Source organism: Aptenodytes patagonicus, chromosome Z, assembly GCF_965638725.1.
Source record: "Aptenodytes patagonicus chromosome Z, bAptPat1.pri.cur, whole genome shotgun sequence".
Classification (NCBI taxonomy): domain Eukaryota; kingdom Metazoa; phylum Chordata; class Aves; order Sphenisciformes; family Spheniscidae; genus Aptenodytes; species Aptenodytes patagonicus.
The window spans coordinates 37,008,001-37,032,556 of NC_134982.1; the positions used below are offsets into that span (position 1 = coordinate 37,008,001).

General features: G+C 37.0%; 1 protein-coding gene across 8 annotated transcripts in view; it reads left to right on the forward strand.

Annotated features, from left to right (window-relative positions):
- CCDC171 (coiled-coil domain containing 171) overlaps positions 1-24,556 on the forward strand; it is a 158,856-nt gene that overhangs the window by 102,656 nt on the left and 31,644 nt on the right. For all 8 annotated transcript variants that reach the window (XM_076362130.1, XM_076362136.1, XM_076362134.1 and 5 more), the window contains 2 exons: positions 185-239; positions 12,726-12,857. In XM_076362130.1, coding sequence (XP_076218245.1) covers positions 185-239; positions 12,726-12,857 — 187 coding nt within the window. The remainder of the gene's footprint in view (positions 1-184; positions 240-12,725; positions 12,858-24,556) is intronic.

The window sequence follows — 24,556 nt, forward strand, 5'->3', positions numbered from 1 at the left end:
CCCTGAACTGTTTTTTAGGGTTTGCACTGGAGGTATAAAAAGAGAGATACAAACATAACAGTTTGAGTTATCAACAATTATTTTTAAAGACATGATGGTTATAAAGTAGCAGAAAATGAATTTCTCCATCAGTAGAGCTTCAGTTCTATTAACGACTGTTTTCTTTTTTTTCCTCTTGTAATAGAGACAAAGAATTGATTATTAGTCATATGAAATCTGTGGAAGCCACTCTTCATAAGGTAAGGATTTGAAGTGTTCCCTCTGTATTTGTATTTCCAAACACATAGAGGTTTTACAACTGCTTATTCTCAGGGAAGGAGGGGAGTAGAAGTTGTAAAGCAACGTCCTTTCCTTAGAGTTTAAGTTGCCACTTTCGACTTCTTTCATCTCCAAAAACTATTCATATTTAGTGAAATAAAATACAATTTTGTAGTACACGGACTTCTTATTTTTAATGTAAAATTTATTACAAAATTCACCTGCCTTCCCTCAATCACTGAGCACTGTTTCTGGTTACCAAGTGAAGACTATTGATCATCCAAACAATTCGTAATTGCTGCTGAGTTAACTCTCTCTACTGAGTAAGGCGGAGGTCATCTGGTGAGGTGGCCATAGGACATTTGGCTTTCTGCATGCTACTTTAATCTTTGATACATGACAAATAAAATAAGGAAAAGACAGTAAGTATTAACCTGTAATAAAAAAATTTAATGATATTTTTTTAAACCTTTTTTTAAATTGAGTAATAATCTTAAGTTGTCTCTTTGACATGTAATATTTTGCCTTGGTATAGTATTCTTTGAAGGTCCAACAAAGCTGTATATATTAATTATTGGGGAGAAAGGTCTGTTTTTAACTGTAGCTCTAGTGGCTGATTGTTTTATAACTGTTTTTAGTCCAGAGCAACACAGAGCAAAAGAAGTGTTTTTATTACCTTGGAGTGTTCATTTCCCTTATCACATCTTGAATTCCCAGCAACATGGGAATCTATTCCTTATTTTAGTTTCCGTGTCCACCAAAACTGCTGTTAATTTAATTTTCAGATACCTTTTTCAAGTTTCTCTTTCCTTTAATGTTCACAAAAAGTGACAGTACCTGAACTGTGTGTTTTAGCTGCAGCAAACTGCTGATAGGTAATGTCTTCCTTTGTGTCCCCATCTTCTTCATACTGGCTTCTTTTAAGCTTGGAAAATCTATGTAATGCAGAAAGTGCTGTGTTTTTACAGTAACATCTACGTGTAATGTCCTCGGCCTTGAGGATTTATTTTTCTGGATTACAAGTTTATATTTTGATTTAGAAAGCAGTGCTGTATACGCACAAGGATTGAAATGTTTGGGGAAAGGTTGTAAGGAAGGTCGCATGCTTAGTACTGATTTTCCTGATGCAGTGAATGGATTGAGAAACTGCCATCTTTTAGAATTTTAGTTACCACATCTGCTTCTTAGTTCTTGATGTACATAGTTGTTCGGCCCAAATAGCTTATTACTGAGTAGCAGAGTAATTTATCCTTTCTGGTTTGTCAACCTAAAGAATGAGGAAAGCATAAGAATTAGAAATGTCAGGACACTCCTTTCAGCACGAACTAAAAAGAATTGATTGTAAATCATTCATAATTTGACATATCATTTCTCCTAGAAGAACAAAGGGAAATTATTGATCTTTGGGAAATATCTGAAATGTAAACCCTACATTGTAATGGTAGCTAATTATCTAACATTAATGAACATGGCTTATGTGTAAACTATCAAGTTTACACTGTTGTTCTTAAAGGTTTTGTCACACAGTGAAAAATCAGAACATGACAAAGTAGATGAAATACTACAAGCCTGTCTTTTCTCCCATAGAAATTGTGGGAACTGCTTTTGTTTTCAAAAAAGGAATCAGAAGAAAATGGATCAAGTTCGGAATCATCTGGAGTTGAACAAGTATTACTATTAGCTGCAGATATATTTATGGGAGTTTGAACATTGTGGTATTTCTACATTGATGTATTCATGAGCAAATATCCACAAAATTCTACACTTGCAGGATCTGTGTTATCAATGCATAATGCTAAATTTTTGCTCAGAGGGATTTTACAGACATCCTTAGTAATCTTGGTTAGACTCGGGATAAGACAGTATACACTGATATCCATTAAAGCAACCTCATTCTTTTCTGTACTCTATCACTACAAGAATTCCAGAAGGCAGTAATGTAGGTACTAGATCATCTGCCTGTGGGTATACCTGGGTGTCACATTCAGCAAACAAAGCAAGAAGAAGCAGAGCTGAGAGAGACAATCTCTGTGCATGCTTCTAATACAGCTCTAGATGAGGGATCATTTACAACACTTACTTGCCCCCCCTGTGACTGGATGGAAAATCTAGTAGTATCATACATTTGGCTTTGTCAACAAGTGCTTGGGCATGCTTGTGCCCAGAATGATTCTTTTAAGACCATTTCAGAGCCACCTTTTTAAATCATCATGAATATTTATGAGGCATAAATGTTGAAGAACTTGAGCATGTGCTATGCTAAGAGAGAAAATATTTTTAGCAGCTAGTTCCATATCCTTCATAACCTGCAAGATACTCTTTAGAAGGTTATTTTTTGTCTTATCCTGGGTCTTGTCGTGTTAGCTATCTTCATCTGACTCCTGGAGCTGGATTATTTGCACAAGAGTTCCTGATACCATTAAAATAAGTGAGCTTTCTTGGTTTTATACCATCTAAATATTGAAGACAAATATCAAAGTGCAAAGTGAATGTTTTACCAAATTAAAAAAAAAACACCAGCAAGGGCAAACAAAGGACCTCAAAAAGATTTTGTTTTGGTTCAGTTTTATTCTCATAATATTAAAGATGACCAAAAGGTAATAGCTGAATATTTTTTGAATCTATGTTTGGAAAACAGATGCCTTTTTTTTTTTTTTTTTCCCCTCCCCCCTTCCCTAGGATCTATAAGCCTTAAACTGAAAAACTTAGCAAAGTAAAACAGGTTTAAAAATTGGCTACTTAGAGAACTTGTGTCCATCACTTGACCAATTCCTTTAAAAAAGAAAAAAAAAGCCCAATGTAAGATGTAAAATGGTAACAGAAATAAATTACTTTTTACTGTAAGAGTTCTTAGAAGAAATTCCATCTTCTTGAAGTTCAAACGTAAAGAGTTTTCTTAAAAAGTCTCCTCATCAAGAGAAAAAGCATTTAAGTAAATGTCTTATTTTAAAACCCATCTGCAGTCCTTTTTTTATGTATGAAAAATAAATGATGTCTTGAAACACCTTCCTCTCAAAAATATGTTGAGAAGTTATTTGTTATAAATATAGCCTTGTTATACTTGTTGATAAACTGTATTTCATTATTCATTTCTTCTGTACTTCTTAATATGTTTCCATAAGCAGAGTTAAGAGACATTAAATCTGTTCATTTTATACAACTAGATTCTTTAACATGTGTAGTTAATGACTTATTAGTTATGGTAATCCCATCAGTAGAGGAAATAATTTTACACTATCTTTGCTAAAATCTTCATCCTTCCCTTTGTATTGCTTCTCAGTTTGAGTGCTTGTGGTGGGTTAGCCTTGACCAGCAGCTAGACGCCCACCCAGCTGCTCTCTCACTCCCCCTCAATAGGACAGGGGGGACAAAATAGGATGAGAAAGCTTGTGCATTGAGATATAGACGGGGAGATTGCGTACTAGTTACCGTCACAGGTAAAACAGAGTTGACTTGGAGAAAATTATTTTAATTTATTTATTAAAATAGATTTGGAAAGTGAGAAACAAAGACAAAAAAATTAGCATCCTCCTGCCTTTTAGGCTCAACTTCACTCCTGACTCCTCTGCCCATGCCCTGAGGCGCAGGGGGGATGAGGGGCAGGGGATTGCAGTCAGTCCGTAACAACTCCTCTCTGCCGCTCCTTCCTCCTCATGCTGTTTCCCTTCTCCCGTGTGGGCTCTCCACCCAGGCTGCAGTCCTTCAAGAATACCTGCTCCAGCGTGGGCTCTCCATGGACTTCAGTTCCTTCAGGAACTATCCACCTGCTCCGGTGTGGGGTCCTCCACAGGCTACAGTGTGGACATGTGCTCCAGTATGGTCCTCTCCATAGGCTGCAGGGAAAGACCTGATCCGGCACCTCAAGCAAGTCCCCCCACAGCTGTTTCTCTGACTTTTTTGGTGTTCACAGGGCTGTTTCTCACTCTTTTTTCTTCCCTCCTCTGCCTGTGTGGTGGTTTTTGCCCTTTCTTAAATACATTTTCACAGAGGGGCCACCATCTTGGCTGAGGGGCTCAGCCATGCCCTGTGGTCGGTCGGTTGGAGCCGTCTGGAACCAGCTATGTCCAGCACGGGGCAGCCCCTGACCTCTCCTCACAGAAGCCGCCCTGCAGCCCCCACTGCCAGTGCCTGGGCACCTACACCTGGTACAGTGCTGTGACTGCCTCTTCTTCAGCCTCCCTAAATCCCTGTCCTCTAAACTCTGCCTGTGCAAAACACCACGATGGGAAGTCATCCCAGTGAGTCAGCCTGTACAGAGTCAGAAAATTGTTTCTGTTTTCCCTTATACTCTTAACTATTACAGTCTTGACAAGCTTTATGTGCTGGTGGAGTTTTCAGCCTGTCGCAGCCCCAGCTGCTTAGGATTTGGCCATTTTAAGAGGTTAATAAAATACCATGTCTTACAAGCTTAGACTGTTACCCACTACCCTGTGAGGCTAATGAGCTGTGATAATGAGTCAGTAAAAAACGCAAAAAAAAACCTCCCCAAAAAAATCTTTTTCCCGATATCGGTTAGCAACCCACTCATCCTGACACTTTGGAACAGTTCAGGGATCAAAGCACCTATTCAGTGTGCTCCTTTCCTTTTGGCATACATTCTTCTTCATCCACTTCTGTAATGCACTTCATTTCTGCTGATTGAAAGGTTCATATGCCAGCTGGCAGAACAGCTTCTATGCAGACCCATCAGCGGTCGTGCGTTGAAATCCTTCCACCATTGTGTTTCATTGCCTCGCTGCTGCTCCCCTTCCTCTTCCGAAACGTCCCTAAACTGTCTATGCATGAGATTTGGGCCCCACAGTTCTATCAGTTGAAAAAAATCTGAACACTGTACGATCTGTCCTGTTATATACTTGTAAAATACAAAGACAAAATTATCTTTCTTTATCCAATTTAATGATGTTTTTAATACAGGACAAAGAGACAATTGGAGATGGGGTGAAACTATGGAAGACTTGAGAATTAGTAACATTGTAGCATTAGGTTGCTATTTCTGATGTGGTCCATAGCAGTAAAATGCATTTCCTTATGATGGTTGTTTTATGGTCTGTAAGAAATTAATTCATAGTAGGTTTAAGTCTATATACAAGTGACTACATGAGTAAAAACACTCAGTGTAAATGGCATTAATTGTTAGTTTCAGCATGAAGACCACAAATGGATCAGGCCTTGAAAAAACAGAACAGTTATGAGGCTTAAGTTAGCTGCCACAATCAGACTTCAATAGATGTGACCTGATACTTTTAGGTGTACTGATCAGCAACATTTCTCTGAGTTAACTGGGATCTATAGTCTATCATATTATTTAGTTACATCAATAATGATTTAAAAGCTCTTGCTTAGAGATCTCAACTTGAAAATTTTTCACTAGCCTAATGTCACTCCCAGAGCTGGTTCTTCTGCATGTTTAGACACATTAACAGAGTGAAGACTGCTTGTCTGTGTGTGCTCAGGGTCTATTCATCACTGTGGTCCTTGGTTGTTCTAAACTGGCCCTATCACAAGCCTGTTGAAACAGTGGGTATGTGTACATGCAATAAAATCGCAAAACCCAATTAGAATATTAAAATTCTAGATGACTGCTGTAAGAAATGAGCTATTATTTCTCTGTGATAAGAAAAAAATGCAGTAAAAAGGTTACTTTTTCTCCTCCTCCATCTCAAATTAGCACCTCTTCATTTCAATGTTTTATGAATGACTTTTGTTTCCCCCCCTAGTAATCTGACTTTCTTGATCCTTGTTCCTAAAGATCAGTTGTGCAGGACATACAGGTGTTAGCACAGCTGGCTTGCTGATGACAACTCTGTCCATATAGCTGTCTAGTGTGTCATCACTCATATTGTTCAGTGTCATTCTGACCTAGCCAAGCTAAAAATGGTACTCCAGCTCAAGAGGGATTTAAAAACCTTGACAAACTAAAGATAAGACATTGCCGAATGTCATATCCATGTGCTTAACTGTTTTCAGTTTAGACATAGCTAAATAACTAATTTCAGGGTGCATTTGTCTTCTTTGCCTTTTGTTGTTTTATTTTTTTTTTAAAGGCTGAATACTTTTGTGTAGTTTGCCTTCAGTAAGGAAAAATCCTTGTTTGGAGAATTGTGGAATTACTGAATACATTAACTGTTATTTTCTCCAGACATAGGTTCATTTTCAGCCCAAGGTCACTGAAATCCATTCATAGGGGATGTATTACAGTGCACATCCTGCAACTACAGCGAAGCTTAGGTGCAGTGGTCAATGTTTGCAAAAAACAACTCAGGATTAAATTAACATCTTATCCAACGGAGCGTGTAGTGTGTGTGTGTAGTAATATGAGAAAGCTTGAATTAAACTTATAGTTTATAGCCTGGGATGGTATTCTACTCTGAAAACTAATTTCTAGAATCTTGACTAGTCTTTAAGAAAAAAAAAAAGAAAAAGCCGAGTGTACCCAAAACATCAGTTTTATGAGATACATGTTTCCTTACACAAATGCTGTTATGCAGTAATTAACGTTCTTTTAAAAACCACCTATGAAATGGCTTGTATTGTAATTAAATACAGATTTGCATGGCAGTAATCAAAAAGGATAGTCACTAAATCTGTATGCTAATACAGAAATTTTTAGTAGATTTTCAATTAAGTGAAACATTTGGTATACCTAATTACATTCATGTATGGTTACCTACAGCAGGGTATGTGCAAATGCTATTTAAAACCTCCACTATCAACAGAAGTCAGACCCTTGGGTTTGAGGATGTATTCCTTCTTTTGATGAAAGAGTACACAATGATCTGCTGGCCTTTAATGAGTACTCAAACCTAACTGGGATGGCCATATAACAAGTATCTATTCAACTGTACCATGTAGCTCTTTTTGCCTTTCCCTCCTATGAGGCACTATTTTGTCTAAGCAAGATATGTTGTGATTTGGTGTAGTTTCATTTGGCCTTTTTGGGGAAAATTAAAAAAAGAAAAAAGAGTTGGAGGGGCTTTTTTTGCAGTTCAATTGACTGGTTTGGTTCCCAACATCATTCCTCACCTGTTTTGCTCTCTAATTGTGGCTATAGTTTTCCAGTTTTTAGATGTTTGATTTAAAGTGCCTTCAGTTTAAGCAATGCAATCTTGTCACAGGCAGTCTCTCTACTTCTGGGATGATCCTTGATTCCTGAAACATCCTGATGGAAAATATTGTGTCTGTGATTATATAGGCCCTCATTCAATAAGATGAATATACACTTTTTGAGTGATTTCCTTATTTTCTGGGCAGACTCAGGCTCTGGTGTTTATGAGCATCTGATATTAACAGACTGTCTCTTGGATCCAACAGGGTGCTGTGGTATATACTTCTTTGGATGTCACACATGCGAAATCCTTCAGCAAATCTTTTGGGGTCTGTATTCCCTTAAAGGGCTAACACTTCAGGTGTGATCACTGTTTTCTAGAGAGCCCATACTCAGGAATGACAGTGTATGGATATATCCTTAGAAAGATCATTTGTATTGGTAACTTACTTGAAGAACTACTGTTACCAACACTATTCAGTACTATTGTTGGTGCAACTTCTTTCATGTATATTCACTTGTATTTTTTCGTATAGAGTAAGAGAACATCAACAGTTCATAACTAAACATTAAAAAATTAGGAAGTGTTCATGAACGTTTAATTCTATCCACCAATGTATATACTTTTCTATTATTATCCTTAGTTCCATGATCATTTGTGCCACTGTAACAAAGACTTGCCCATTCAAATGAGTTACTATATAACTTATTGCTGTTAAAGTGCTTCTCATCGAAGACGGCAAAGGACCATGTTCAGTAGATGTGCATGGCCTTGATTTGTGCAATATGGCCTCCATTCTACATGCGGCCCTGGAGGTATGGACATTATGCAGCTAAATCAGCCACATATTTGCAAGACTGTGGTTAAGACTAAGATGTGGTTTGCATTCAAACTGCCTCCTTCGATTTTAAAAAGTTCTAAAAACATTTTTGTTAATTATATGTCACATGCAGAACACATAACGGTGAGGTAGAAACCATTTTGCTTGCACTCTTTTAGAATGATTTGCATAACATTTGTAGCTTCTGTTATCTCGGGAATATGGTCATCTCAAAGTCAAGCAGACTAAATCAGTTTGCATTCACTTATCACCAAACCACTGCATCATTGTAGTTTTTGTTCCACTGTTTAAATTGCAGATGATATGATATGCTATTAAAAATAGTAGTAGGAAATGAAAGTAAAATAGGCCCAAAGTCTTTTACTTTCTAGGTACTATTTTTTATGTAAAATTGGTGAACTTTGAACTTATAAAAGGTTCTCCTATATAGCTTATATAGTGAAATTTATATCCATAAATAATCTTTCTTTTCACCATAAGAAAGCATTGAATTAGGCCCAAAATAAGGAACTAAAATCTCATGTTTGTTGTACCAGTCAGACAGTAACTGGGCAAAGACGTTAGGGAGAGGTAAGCGCATCTTAATACCATTTGCAACTTGCTAGCATTTAGGACCATGTCTCTATTGGCATAACTGGACATACCAGCTCAAACTGTGCAGAGGGAAAGCAAAGAAGTGAGCACAGAAGTGGACTGTAGACAAAATTATTGTTAACTCTGATCAGCAGAGAATTTTTAATATAATTTTTGGACATGTAGAATTAGCCCATCAAATTCTACACTTTGGTTCAGTCAATAATGTAACTTCAGTTTATTATTCAGTTTCAGCTTTGATCTGAATTCATCAGTACTTTATTGATTTTAAATTGAGTGGCTATAGTGTTGTCTTCTGTGTTGCTCTCAATTAATTAAAAAGTTAAACACTGTCATAAGTCACTATGCTCCTTTGTTTTAAAATGTTTTGAGTATTGTAGTAGAGTTGTGTGGATCCGTTTGTGATTTTGCCTGTTTTCAGACAGTATTTATTTAAGGCTAAATTGAAAAATCTACTTAGCAGCCCACTGTCGCAGTACTTACTATGCTCCATATAAAATCACTCTTGCAACTTTTCACCGTCTCAGCCAAAATTATGTTTACCAAAACCAGAAATAGCCAAAATCTTCAGAAGCTTTGGCTATAGATACATTTATATTTTTTTTTCTTTCTATTAATTTTTGAGTATGGGGAAGTGGAACTGGTTTTAGACATTTTTAATCATTGCAATAAACCTGATTAGCTGATTATGTTTTTTAGATTATAGCATTAGGTCTCTAGCCTAAGGAGACCTCTCAGATAAAGTAGTCTTTTTTTTCTCCACATGAAATCTAAAGCAAAAGTGTCATTAAATACAAAAAAGCTCTGAAACTTGCATCATAAAGCTTAACTACATAGGATGGTTTTCCTCCGTGTCAAGCTGCCAAAAAAAGTTTTTTTTAAAGAAAATTACCAGTTTTACCTTTGCCTGATAGTTCTGTAATGTAAGTGTGTATGTGAGTACTGTGCTTACTTTCTTAGAGAATGAGGAAATAATCACAGTCTCGCAACTCCTGTCATCTTTCTGCATCTCAAAAAGCAAATAGTCAGGAAGTGTTGAAATTAGTTCTTAACTAAGATTTCATATAGGTACAGCCTATCCAGCGTGATTCAATGCAGGCATGGCCATTATAGCTTTCCATTCCTTGAATAGGTAGCCAGCTTGAAGATTGTTTTCACTTTTAGTGAAACAATGTAATGATATTCGTATAGTATATGCCCAGTCTTTTGTTCTTATAATTTTTCCTGAACCCTTGTGAGTATTTTTCGAAGGAAAACTCTAGCTTCATTTTCTGTTTCTCAGTATGCATGTTGATAATGAGATTCACTCTTTACGATCTAAGTATTTACAAACACAAAAAGTATTGGGGTTGGTTTTTTAGTTGTGAATCTTCACATCAAATATCAAACTCTTTAAGGAGCTAGTATGTACTTTTCTGGTGCAGTGGTATTAATGGCATATGTTTATCACAGTTCAGCCATTTTAAAAAATGGCTTTTGTATTTTATTGTTCAGTGAGTCTCAGGCCCCAATACTGAAATGGAGTTTGAAACTAATAGGGTTAAAAGGACTTCCACGGTCTGTATTGTATGTGTATTATACCCACATTGCTTATACATCGTTTTTTCCCCCCTAGTATTAGCAATCTGCTTTTGTACTTTGACATAGGGATTTCCCTTGTGAATTTTGTCACAGAAAAAAGAGAATCATCAATATCGCAGTTAAACTTGACTTTCAAAGCTAATAGTATCTCATTTGGGGGCTGAAATTTAATAAATTTTCTTTGATTCTGGGTGAGTTTTTAAACATCAAACAATGAATTGGCCAGGGTGCAGTAAAATATTTAGATCTATTGACTATGGTTCAGAAGGGTAGAAGGCAAAACACTGGTGGTTTGATGTTGATAAATTCTTAGTACCTTAATCCACATTAATGTTTTCTTTTATCTGTGTGCATACTGGCAGCAAAGACACTGAAAAGTTGGGATATATAAGCTATGAAAATGTAAATCGAGTGTGTGTGTGTGTGTGTGTATGTTTGTATTTAAAGTTATGCATTTTGTTATATTCAGCAAGGTTAACATCTGACCGGAGTTACACATGCTGACAGAACGCTCTGGAGAGTATGGTTTGTTCCACGGGACTGTATATCCTGAACCTAGTGCACTATGTGTGCAAAAAATGTGTAGAGGACCTTTCCTGTTATAAAAATTGCATCATAGTGCATATGTTTGGCAGCCACAGGTATTGACAGGAATTCTTTAGGTCAACTTGGGAAATGTAGGGCTCCCTATTCCCACAGAATAGAGCAACGAATAAAATAAAATCTTTTCTTCTTTGTTATCAGTAGACTTACACATGCACACTTCTTTCAGACAGAGCAGATTTCAAAGGCTGTGCTATTATTTGAAATATGTTCACTCATAATCAACGTTTTACAAAAATCTAATTTTGTAAGTGGTTACAAAAAAGTAATCTGGGATTTAAAATGAATGGGCATATGTTTTAATTCACGTTTGGTGAGTTCTTTTGGGCAAGGGAGGCTCTAAGAAAAACTGAAATTTATTTTAAATAGTATTTAGTAAATGGTGTATTATTGATTTATACGTATTTAGTATATATTTAGTATATGTTTTAGTATCAGACTGCGTATTGTTGTTAAAGACGGTAAATGATTTTTGCGGTACTGGCTATTGCTACTCAACAGATACAGTCTATGCCAAATGAATGTATTTTCTCTCTTCGTTTGTAGTAATATATATTTGTACGTGTGTCTATTCATCTGTATTAGAATCTCATCTGACTGCTGGGATCTCCTGGAGGTGGACATGGTAATTTTTGTATTAAATAGAATGAAAAGTGGGTGTGTGGCAGCGTATGGTACATGAACGTAAGCGATGTGTCCGTGGAAGTTAGGTGTTAAATACGTGTGATTTCCCAGCCACGCTGATGGACTAATTACACGTTGCAATATGTGGAAAAAAGTTGCACTTTGAATAACGGCAACAACGTTCGTCTCGTGCGCAGCGCTAGTCCGCCTGGTTGCGTTTAAAGAGAAAAGCGTCGGTCTCTGGACGCCGCCGAGTCTGACCTGCGCCTGTGTTCCAGCCTGGCGGCAGGCCGGGCTCCGCAATGGCGGCAGTTTCTCGCGTGGTCAGCAGGTGGCACTGCGACACCAACGGCCTCCGGTTACGTTCGTGGCCCTGTGTGGACATGACACTGATACTGCTTGGGGGTTTTGTTTTATCCCTTCGGTTCAGACTGCCTGCAAAACTGACTAAATATCAAACTGTCTGAATTTTGTGCAAATCGTAGCATTTCCCACTCCAAATCGGCATAGTTAGAAACTGTTTAACAGTCAGTTAATACCAATTAGTGCATTATTTCTTATAGTGAGTCCACAATAAGGAATCTGGTAGCAGGGGTTTGGGGGTTTTTTGTTGGTTTTTTTTTTTTTTTTCCTCCTTCTGTTAATTGCAGAGCTACAGGTTGGGTTTTTTTGCTTTGTTTTAGGTTTATTCATTTTAATCTGGCGTTTAACCGAACTGATATTAAATGAACCTTATTTTTGAGGACTGATACGATCTCCCTCCAGAAGACAGAACTCACATGCCAGCTTCTTGTTTGTATGATCACGTGAACTTTTTAATTTCATAGCTGATGTTTGTTTGAGTCAGAAGTACAATTACTGTTTCTTTTTCATACGAGGTTTTTACAGGGGACAGATCTGTGAAATGTATATACCAGCTGGGCTTGTGAGACCTTAGTGTCCCTTCTTTCCTTCTCACTTCAGACCAGGGGAAGATGCTTTTTCTTCTTAACATTCTCTCCCAGCACTCTGAATTAGAGATTTATTTGCAACGAAAAATCAATTAGTCCTAAATTTATTCATGGATTTCAGGTCCAGCGATCAATGCAAGTCCACTCAGTGGGCTCAAGGGGACCCAGTTCATCCCAGTTAATGTGTCTGAAGGGGAATTACCATTGATGCTGTTTTTTTCCCTTTAGGTCAGAGATCAGACCTTGCTGTCACGGACTGCGGCAACCAGGAATGACTTCACCCTGCAGCTACCCAAACTGCACCTAGAGACCTTTGCAGTGGAAGGGCTGAAGGGCAGGCCAGAGGTTGTAGCATTTCAGGTTAGAGTCTAAAATAATCCTGTTTCTTTTTTTCCTTTTTTTGCATCTGAGGTAGAACAAGAAGCTAGACTGCTCTGAATGTGTGGAGAACAAAAAGCTTCAAAACTATTGCAGGCAACACTTGAAAGAGAAATAATTTCCATATATACTCTTGAATATGGTATTTCAGAGATGATGTGAACTTTTAATTTTGCAGTTATAATGTTAAATAACTGACGGGAATATGACCATGGAAAAATGCAAATGTTATATTTGAAAATTAATATCACCCTATCCCACTCTCCCTTTCCTCTTGCCCATAATTTAAGCAAGACAAATAAAATAGGGGAAAAAGAAAAAAGGAATTTTATGCTGCTTCCTGGTCAGTATCAGATTTTTCCATATGACAGTTTTAGAAGTAATAGTGATCTTTGAGCATTCCTAATTTAAAAGAAACTGCTATTTGGAATACTGAAATACAGAAGCTATTCTGTTCGTGTAGGTTTAAAGACTTGTATATTTCAAAATACTAATTTTGTTAGGAGGAAACAATGGGGAAAAAAGAGAAATTAACTGAAAATGTACATATTTTCAGCTCTGAAAATGGACTCTGTGCAATGCCTCCTTATTGTTTTTAAGTTTGTTATGTCTTCTTATACACAAACTATCCCTTAGTCTTTATATCTGTGCAGAATGACTTCATTCTTCTGATACATTATTGCTAAAGGCAGAACATTTTGTTTTCTCAATAAGCTAAGGAAAGGCAGAGTGAGTACATACTTGTTTCATTGTGCTCTTCTATATGAACCAGAGAGAGGAAAGCTAGTCATGTAAAGCGCAAGGAAGTCAGACAAGTATTGCACAGTGTGTGTACATTTCTGTAGTAATCCTTTTTAATTTATTGTAGATTTTCTATTCTAGATGTAGTATATAATTGCAGGAACGGGTCACAAAATCAAACATTCAAGAAATGCAGATTCTAAGCTGGACATTTCTTTCTGTTGCCCTCTTGCATGCATGCGTTTCAATATGATAAAGATTTAAATTATGTGTGTATTATCGTGTTTCTATAATAAAGTAGTAATATGTAACACCTGAGATGCCCATGAACTGTAGTTAACACAGCTATATGACTCTAGCAGAGGGGTAGAGTGGCAAATGTTTCCCCAGTACAGTCATGATCACTTTTAAGGCTGTGCAAAAGGTTCCACAGGTGGCATCTTTTCAAAGAAGCTGTCATGGAAATCACCAGCTTTTAAATACTGCTCTTCTAATTTGGTGGCCTTTTCAGTGATAGCTGCCCCATTTTTTTTGTTTTGTTTTGTCACATCCCAACTCCCATTCTTTTTTGACCTAAGAATGATTGTAGAAGCATTTACAAGACAGCGTATTCTTTCTTTCTAAGAGGATGAAGAGAAACAGAAGTATAAAACGTTGCATTTCACATTTGTACAGAGTGGTATAACTAACACATAGCAATGTATGCGCTGGGTGGCTTACTGGTGATGCAGTATTGTAAACATACTTTTTGGTCACCCGACAGCTCCAATTATACGTGGTTACTCTGTACGTACACAAACAGGATCAATAGTTCACAGTTTATCTCACTGTGCAGTTCCTTTTTCCCTTCCCTGCCTTTCCCTTCTTTCCCTTTCCCTTTCCCTCTCCTCGTCTCTAGTTACATAGTGCCTGTTTGATAACTTTCTAAGTACATTATAGAGATTTTATTATAAAATTGCCCTTTTATAGCTGGGAGTCAGCTAATTGATTTTAATTTCACTGTATGCAAAACTATATTAAGGGCAATCCTGCAATCTTGAATGAGGTAAGCAGTTAGTAATCACTTTATGGACACTTCTTATTAAAACCAGTGGAATTGTTTGCGTGCATGGTCTCTATAACCGCTACTACTACATGTATTTTATAGTTAGTCTGTGACAAGTACATTTCAGTTAAAGACCTTATTATCTGCAAGTGTTAGACATGAGGATTTTTTTTCCAAGTCTCAATTTATTGATATTTGATGGTTTCTTTTAAAAAATTGCATAAAAATTAAGATCCTAAATTAGACAGTATGATAGGGATGAAGCAGTGGCTATCAGAACTGTTGAGTACTCAGAAGATAGCATTGTTTTATTTTTATTATTCATGCATCCAGTTCGTAGTAGGTGGCTGGAATCAGTAATCAATAATAATTTTATATCCATTGGTTCAGTGTGTATCACTTTTTCATCATATGAGAGGAAGAAGAAAAGCTAGTATATTTGTATGTGCATACACATCTGCATAGGTTATCTTTCTTCCAAATTTTTCGGAAAGCAAGTGGCTCTTAAAGGAATTTTGAATGAAATCTGCTATCCTTAATTTACTTGATGGGCTCAGCAGCATTAGCGACCTATATTCCTTCTCATTGGGAATACAGGAAGTCTTGGAATTTTTAAATTGCTGTTATCTCTATATGAATGTTTCTTGGGAAAAATATGCTTTCTTTATAGGAGACAAGTGCAAAGAAGGTTGGCATAATGAACCTAAGTTGCTTGACTGTGAACTAAGCTATCAGAGATTCACTTTTTTGTGGCACACGTAATTAATTGTCTTGTAAAACCAGAAAGTTGTTTTTTCTAGCAAATGGATCCAACATTCCAAATAGCATGAATGCTTACAGGGCTGATCAAACAAACACAGAAATAAACCCCCTGTCATTCCCAAATGAAATAATTAAGCTGTATAGGAAGTGGTGTGCATCTGTTAAAGAATGTGTTGTACACTCTAGTGATAGACCTTTAGCTAATGAAATGAAATATTTGGGACACAAAGTTCTGTGTATCTTCTCCAAAGCCTGCACTTTATGTAATGGCTCTTGAATTACAAAATTACATAATAGATTGAAATGTAAGTTATTCAACAAGAATGTCGTTGCACTGCCTTCTAAAGCCCCATGCAAGTAGTGAAAGTATGACTTAATTTGTAGGCATTTGTTAAATTCTTGGAAACTGTTATAAGAATTAATATAAGAGTTTGAAAATGTCACTTGACATGGATAAGTAATGAAAAAAGTGCAATATCTCGAAAAGTAAAATTATATGATTGCTATAGCTTTGAAACACTCTCACCTGGTATTTAATTGCTGTGAAGGATGCTATGTTACAAAGTTGTACTGTTTGTTACTTAGGTAAGTTTGAAAGTGGAAAATACAGTGTTATTTTCAAGCACCTGAAACACATGAGAACAGGATTCAAGGTGTGCTGTTCTGGCCATGCCTGAATGTTCCCACTGAAGGCAAAAAGTGGAACCGTATGTGAAGCTTCCAATAAATACAGGATATAGGGTGAAAAAGCACAACTGAAATAACATGGGATTCCTCATTCTCGTAGTCTTGCTTGGCAGATGACTATTGAAATTAACCAGTAAAGGTTATCAGCTCATCACAAAATAAAAAACTGAATTGTGCTACACCTTTAGGAAGATGATAATGTTCTCTTAACTCTCTCTTCTGAAAGAGCTTATTGGCTCACAGAAAAAGTGGTCATTCAGAAGATTCATTCTGAATTATCTCAAGTACTTTTACATCAAATATGTAATTAATGCTCATGGCAAGCAATTTGACCTAAAAAACAATGCATAAAGTCCCCAGATAAACCAGATAAGATTTAAACGTTCATGTATAAATAATTAAGCATTGGTATACTCTCACAATAAATTTCTTCTATTTGGAGATGTAGACGCAGAAGGGTAAGAACTGCTATGAAAGAAACTTCTTGATGCAAATTTAGGTACCTCAGACTAGTTTTGCAATAGCAGTAGGATGTGTAATGTATACTTGATGTATAAGTGCTTGATTCCCAAACAGAGAAATACTAACAACATACAAATCAGTGGCTTTGCCCTGTGTACCTAGGTTATGCTCTGCATCTACTGTTGCAGGTTGGTTTTACAGGAGCTACAGGAGCTGTTTAAACAAAGTAGAGGAGCACCGTCTTTACAGAGGATGTCCCAGATGTTCTAATACATAGAAGTAACAGATTTATTCAGGCATTGTCAGTGAAAAACAGTGACAACAAGAAACTAGCTGTGGTTGTCAGAATCACCTACGCCGTGTGTCCGAAAGACATGCATGTGGCTGTGTGATCAGACAGCCACTGATGTTCACACATGGTAGCTGCCTGCAGATGTGCAATTAGGGAAAGAGTAATCATTTTCTGTGTCATGGGAACTACCTTGACCTCTGTCTTCAAAGTCTCCATTTGCGTATTTTGTTAATTGGCCCTATTAATTTGTTGTGGTTGCTTTTGGTCAGTATTTGGCATGGTGGGCCTCTTCTTTCTTCTAATATCTGGTTGCTAAAGGATATGATGTGACTTCTGGATGTTGGTTTGGAAGAGAACCGATATTCACAGATGAACTTGTGTTGCTGTTTTACAGGTTTTATAGGAATTAGAGAATCCAAATGGGCAAGTTTTGTGAGTGACTTTAATGAGGATGTGAATATTAATGCATTTCTGTAGTGTATGAAAGAGCAGATATGAGGTTGAGTCTGTAGGCAGGCTTCTGGTGTAACAGGGGTGCACATACATGTATCTGTATTTGTCAGTATTTATAGGTCTTAGGAGGAAGCATTTCTTCATGTGCTGCCCTTCACCTGAGATGTAAGATTGACCTGACTGTTGGAAATCCCTTGCATATTAAGAAAATTTTAGTTTATTATAACCGAGGACTCGAGTAGGTAAATCTGTATTTTTCATTACTAAGCTCTCCCTTAATTTAGAAAGATACACTTGTGGTGTGCTTCCTCTCCTCCAGGTGGGTTTGAGATGGATAAGGTTTCACTTTGTCTTGTCTGTCTGCCTCTGTCTCCCTCTCTTCTTGTCTCTCTCTCTCTCTGCCACATGCTCTTGGTGTCTGCTGCACGCTGTCTCCCCTGTGTCCTATGCGCACACTCCCCACTGCATGTGTGCTTTCTCTGCCGCACGCTTGCTCACTGCTCTGTGCACACTGCCGCACACGCCCTCACTCTCCGCTGCTCTTGCTCTTCCTCTCCTTGCTGTGCCTGCTCTCTCTGCTGTATGCATGCTCGTGCTTTCCCTAGGCCCATCTCTGCCTGCTGCTCTGCCTCGGTCTTTCTCTCTCAGTCTCTGCCCCTCTCTCTGGCTCCATGTACCTGTCTTTCCCACTCTGGCTCTGTCTCGCTTGCTCTGCCTCTCTCTCTGTCTTTCTGTCCCCACTGTCCCTCTGCCTCTGGCTCTCTCCCTCTCCCTCCCACCCACCCCCCATCTTGTGCTCCTTCTGTCTCTGTCTTCAGCGTGTGTCCATCTGTTCATGCAGGTTTAGAAAGTCCACGTGGGATTTACATGTACTTCTTTGCGTTTCTCAGGTGTTTTGAGGTAATTTGAAATGAAAAGTGCAGTAATAACATAAAGGCTTATAGTGGTGGTAGTAATATAGTCAAGTACTGACATATCTTCAGTGTTAGTGTATAATCATTATAAATTTATGAAGGAGTAGATTCTTACCATTTATTTTATGTAAATTATGTATTCATGTATGATTTAGTCATGCATTATCTGATTGTGTTGTAGGTCCACTTTTTCTAATTAATTGGGACAACATAAATGCAGTTTAAAGCGTTAGGAGCTTCTTAATTTGTATTTATTTTCACTTGTTCATTAATTTTAGATTTATGCTTGATAGATTAGAAGGTAAAAGATATGCATAATTCTGCTGATAATTTTTTTCAAAATAATAAACACTTTCTCATTCCTGTGTTTACTTGTCAATAAAAAATTTCTTACCAAATTGAGGAAAAAAGTGATTTCAAAGGTAACATTATAATTCTGTCATCAGATTTTATCCTCTGCATAGGGCAAGTCTTTCAAACATAAATCACTTCTTAATGGGATTAATTAATCGTGGAGTAGCTGCTTGAAAACTGAATTATTAGTATTTTAAATCTTGTACTTCTGTTTTGGAGCCTTTTTCTTTATTTTTTTAACGGCATGGCTGTTAAAAGAACAAATAATTGTGGTTTTTTTCTCTTAATGTTTCAGAAAGGAGAAACCTTTTTAAGAGAGTCTTGAAGATAGTGCATTTATATATACGTACACCCAACATGCACACACTTCTAGTGTTTTCTTTTTACTTCCACCATTTCACCCATAGGAGGAACTATCCATTTCATTACAGAGGCCAGAATGCTGCCTCCTCTGGAATCGGACTGCTGCTTCTTGTTGGGTAAAACTGGGTCTTCATTCTCCAGGAGTTCAACAGCTGCTATCAATAGCACCTGGCCTGCCCTCCCCCTCTTTTCTTCTCCTCTTCAAAAGGACTAATTTCCTACCTAGTGTTTTAAACTCATTAGAGTGGGATGACACCTCTTGCAACCCTGACCTTTTGCAAACTTCAATTTGTCAAAAATAAAGTTGATGCAGGGCTTAAGAAACAATAATTAACAACTAAGTAAAATCTGAATAACCAGTCTGAAGAGTCGTAACATGAAGAACTCTAATTTAATCTCCTTGAATGTGTTCAGCTGGTATCTGGAGTCATGTCTCCAGATAGGTTGTATCATGATGATAAATATTTAGAAGCCATTTTAGCATAATTTATTTTAACTATAATTCCTTTAAAACATAACATTAATGTATGTTAGCAAAACACAATTTAAAAAATAAAAAGTGAGGCATCTTCAAAATGCCAGTGATGTTGGAAATTTGCCTTTTATAATTTGAATTTCACATCCCTTCTCCTTTCTGCAGGTTAACTGTGTTCCCAACTTCCTCTCCTCTTCGCAGCATTTCTTCTAGCGGTCTCTTCCTCCCTGTCCTCTATGTGCTTTTTATTGCTCTCTCTTCTTTCCTCATTTCCCCCCTCCTGATCATTAGCCTCTTTCCCTCACTTTCTCAGCCATTCTTTCACTTTCTTCTTTCTTCCCTTGCCTTTCTTCATTCTAATAAATGAATAGAGACTATATGAAGAACCCTTCTCAGAAGGCTTTTTACTTAGCTGGTACGCTGATTGCACCCCAACCCTGTTAAGTCTTTGGCACTATGGGACCGTAAATATCAGTATCTGTAATCACCAATTAATCAATTACTGAAAGCTGTCTCTTTATGCCTGTGAAACTACTAACTCTCGTCCAGCCTCTTTCGTAAGCATTATTAGTTTTGTAAAAACTTTCGGTTAAGAGCTGCTGCTGATTATCTTGAATGCCAAAGTTAATATATAATAATTTTACTTCTCAGTAACCTTTCTTAATGGAAAATTTTCTTTCTTGACCCTGTCAAGCAATTGTGTAACTATCTGCCTTTGTCCACTTAGACTTTTTCATACATTTATATCTGTTGCATGTGGGTAATCTCTTATCAATGATCTGTACTGATATGCAAGAAAGCTCTATAAGAACTGTGTAAAATATGGTCTTAATTCACCAAGTTTATTTATTTAGTTTTGCTTCTGCTTGTAATCCTGGGATGGGTTTTTTTTCCAACTGGTTACCAGGTTGCTGCATCTTATAGATAAGGACCCAACAGGAAGCATCTTTATTGACTTCTAGTCACTATTTTTTTATGAGAAAAATTACTCTAGAGATGTGGTGATCTCAATATGTAGCCAAAGCTGCCTCATTGAGTAAGAGGAGACTCCTAAATGCTGTAACTACAAAAATAAAACATTGTTCAATAACAGAAAATAACAAATATAGTTTTCACAGCACCTTGTTTGTTAGGCAATTTTTCTTACTTCAGAAATCCTATCTTTCAGAACTGCATGGGATTATCTGTGCACAGTATCTTCAGAAAAGGTGTAATTTTACCAGATAACCACTGCGTAGCTTGGATGTGACTGTATTGTTTGATATTGTCTGCAGCGTGTACTGTTGTAACACAGATAAGCCCATTCAACAGTTGTTGATAATCATTTGAGTTACAAAATGAATTCATGAAGTGAATACCATGAAAGATTAGGAATTGTCTGGAGTCTTACTTTTTTTGTACTGGTTCTTTTAATTTCAAAAACTAAGAAGAAATGCTGAGCAAGTGAGTCTAAGCAATAGGAGTTAATAAGGCAATAGACTTTATTACACAAATATCTTAGTAGCAGAAACAGAATCAAACTATTTTCTATTCTTAATTACATTTAAACTAAAAAAAGAAACTTCGTCAAATGCTGAATCTTTTGTTTAGTCTTTTTTCACTTAGCTGCTTAGTATTCCATTATTATAAAACATATCTCTATCTGTTTGTTATTCTTATCAATAGCTTACAGAGCAAGAAAAAGTTATTGAATAATGCACTATATTAGTGCAAGAATTTTGTAATGGAATCAAGGGAGACATTTCTGCCCAGATACTGCATTTGGTAGGCCTCGTAGTTAAAGACCTGGAAGAGGAAGGGTTATCTACAACTTCAGCAAGTTTTTTATGGCTTAGTGATTTGCTGATTGATTTCATTTGCTGACAGTTAAGGCTCTCTTAATGTCAGCTTTCTTTGCATAATGCCTTGAAATAAAGACTGATGAAGTTTCTCAGATTGATGTCGCTTACATAAACTGACCCCGATTTGCCCTTCTGCATGACAATATAAGTGACAGCAGTTAGACAAAAATATAGCAATGAATATGCAACTTAAGGATTAAGAAAAACACAGTAAACCTTTCAGAATATAAAACTAGGCATAAAAACCCAGACTGTTCTGTTAATTCCACAGTTGTCCTATACTGAAGAAATAAACTGAGATAGCATCCCAAGTGGTATACCACTGAAGTGAAATTTGAACAGGATGAGTTTTGAAAGGATCAAAAGTTAAGCTGGTTTTTACCAAATTCTACCAATTGGCTACTAATTCATTTTGGGGTTTGGGTTTTTTTGGGGGTAGAGGTGTGTAAATTGTGGCTTATAAATTCACATATGTTGTTACCTTAGAATTTTCTTTTTTACATTGTTATCTTGCAGGAATCATAATGAACTACTTTGAAGCTGTTGTCTTGATTTTTCAGTTACTGAATTGATTGATGGTGTAGTGATATGTGCTGATAGAATCCTAAGGTCACAAGTTTTGTGAAAAGCGTAAATTCTTAGGATTGATAAGGTCTATCGCCATAGGTGTTCCAGGACAAATATACTTGAAATAGGGCACTCATTTTTAACAAATACTTGTTCATTGCAGTACCCAATTTCATTATAGTCGTATTTAACTCCCCCTTCATTATGGTCTCTTCCCTCATTATGGTCTTTTCCCATTAGAAGCAAAAAGGTGGTAAGAAATTAGGGGGTAGGGAGAAAATGGAGAGGGTTGGAGAGTGCTAAAGTAATGGAAAGAGGGCGAATGTGGAACTGTTTTGTAAACTTGAATAATAGGGATACACAGCCTGCATGTTGGCAAGTTTACCTGCAAAGGATTGAGTCTTTCATGACTTTTAAAAAGATAATATCCATGGAAAGGCCACCATTTGTTTATCCTCCTGGAACCTTGATAGAACTTATACTTAGATTCCTTTGGATTTCTTCCACATCATGATCTTTTTTGACAAAAGTGCATTTCTAAGGTAAAGATCAGGAGGAAACGGTCACCCATTCCACCTGTGGGGCAAACTTGCAATGCCCATTTAATGCCTGAAGACTATATTTTAGTTCTGACTTCTCTCTGTTCAGAGGCAGATTGTGTGTTCATTTCCAATACCAGCACCCATTTGTAGGTCCCCCTCTTCCTGATCATATCATAATTGACAAATGCTAAAGGGAGAGGTTAGAGAGCAAAGCATCATGTCATTGCTACTGCCTATAGAGCCAGACTTTCTCTCCATGCAGTTTCCCATTCTCAAAGGAATAACTTTTTTTATAAATTACTTTAGTATCGTGCAAGCTAAAGATTACAAGTTGAAGTTTAAATTCTGAAGTTTTTACAAATGCTTGCAAAGACCACAGGACTGGGTTCTGAGCAGCCAGTCTCCTACATGTCAAAATGTGATGTTTGTCTGTACCTTGGCAAAGGTTGCTATCCTAGATGCTTGATTTGTTCTGCATTTATTCCATGTGAGACTTGCTGCAAATTTTACTCCTTTGGGAAATAGACTGTGGGACTGAATAAACATCTGATGCCTAGAGGGCACATAGAATAGCAGTAAATCTGGTTGTCCCTGCTTAAAAACAGGTTGGACAGGGAAAAGTTTAAAAAAAAAAAAAGGAGAGTATAAGAAACAGGGCTAAAATTTCTCCCAGCCTCCACCATTTTAGTTCAAGGACATCCTGAAACAAAATTCATATTTTTGTATTCAACAGCTATTTATTGTCCCATTGCTTTTTGAACCCATGTAAAGTTAAGCATTCACATGACTTGTGGAAAGGACTTTTGCAGCTTAACTACACACTTTCTGAAAAACTATTTTCTATGTTTGTTTTGAAAATGGTTTCTGCTACTTCATTTAATGTTAATATGTTAATGTTAATAAATATTCCCAGTTTACTTTCTTTATACTAGTCATGCTTTGGCATCGTCTCTCATAATCACCTCCAATTCTCTGCCACTCCATCAGTAGTTGTTTCTTTTCAGGTTACTTTCCTCATTTCCGAACTGCAAACAGATGAAAAACAGTAGAAATAATCTATAGTTTCTAGATTTGGTAAGCTGTGGAAGTGATTTCTCTATGTTACCAACATCCATAGGCACAATTGCTCATAAATGACCTAACTGCAAGTAGTGGTCCAGCTCTAAAAAATGCGTAAGAGGTAGTAACCAACTAACATCAGAGGTAGTCTGGAAAATGCTGTCCTCTAGGGTGTTCATAAGAGAAGATAGCCTGGGATCCTTGGAGAAGAACCAGCCACTTTTGTTGATCCACCATTAAGGTCACCATTCAAGCACATGATGTTGTGGTGCCTGCAGTCATCACCAAATCTGGTAAAAAAGACTAAAAAGGGCTTTCTCAATCTAGTTATGATACCCTGTGATATGGGGTAGTTTACTTCTGATCCTATTGTTGAAGAATACTTCATGCTTTCTAGGCAAACTCATCTCACCAGTGCCTATCCTCCTTAGTTTTCTCCTTTCAGTGTTGCTATAAGCATCCAGTTTTATAAACAGAATTGAGAAATATCTCTTATGCTTCTAAGGAATTGGATCTAATTGTTGACTGTTGGCCAGACAGGGGAATGGACCATAACAGCCTGTTCCTTACTTGCCAGGCTCCCAACCTAATAATTCAAATCCTATTCTGCAATCTGATGATAATTTTCCATTTAATGAAAAGGCACTTGGTGCATTTGCTGAAGACAAAGCAGAAAATCAGTATCTTCCAAAATTTTGTCTAAAAAAGCTCATCAGGTAACAGCATGTCTTTGAATTGTTGGTCTGAATGAGGACAACCAGAGCTCTGCCAACAGAAAAGTTAGTGTCGTCTTCTCTTTGTCTTTCAAGCTGTTCCCTTGGAACGTAGCTTGTTGACCTCTTGCATAGAAGAGGCCCAGACTTCAGTGTAGTGGAGCCTCACTTATCCACCAGTTTTTAGCATGTGCTGATTGGGATTTATACCTTTCTGAGTTGAGCTAATCTGTCATTTATATGACAAATGCCAAAAAGATAAGACAAACAGAATCAGTTTTTCCCAACAAGGGTTTTCTTCAGCTGTACATCCATTGTTAGTAGAACTAGATATTCAGAGATGACAGGGATCATTTTATTCATTCTTCTTCCTCAGATTATGATGGTTAAAAGCAAACTTTGGGAGGAAAA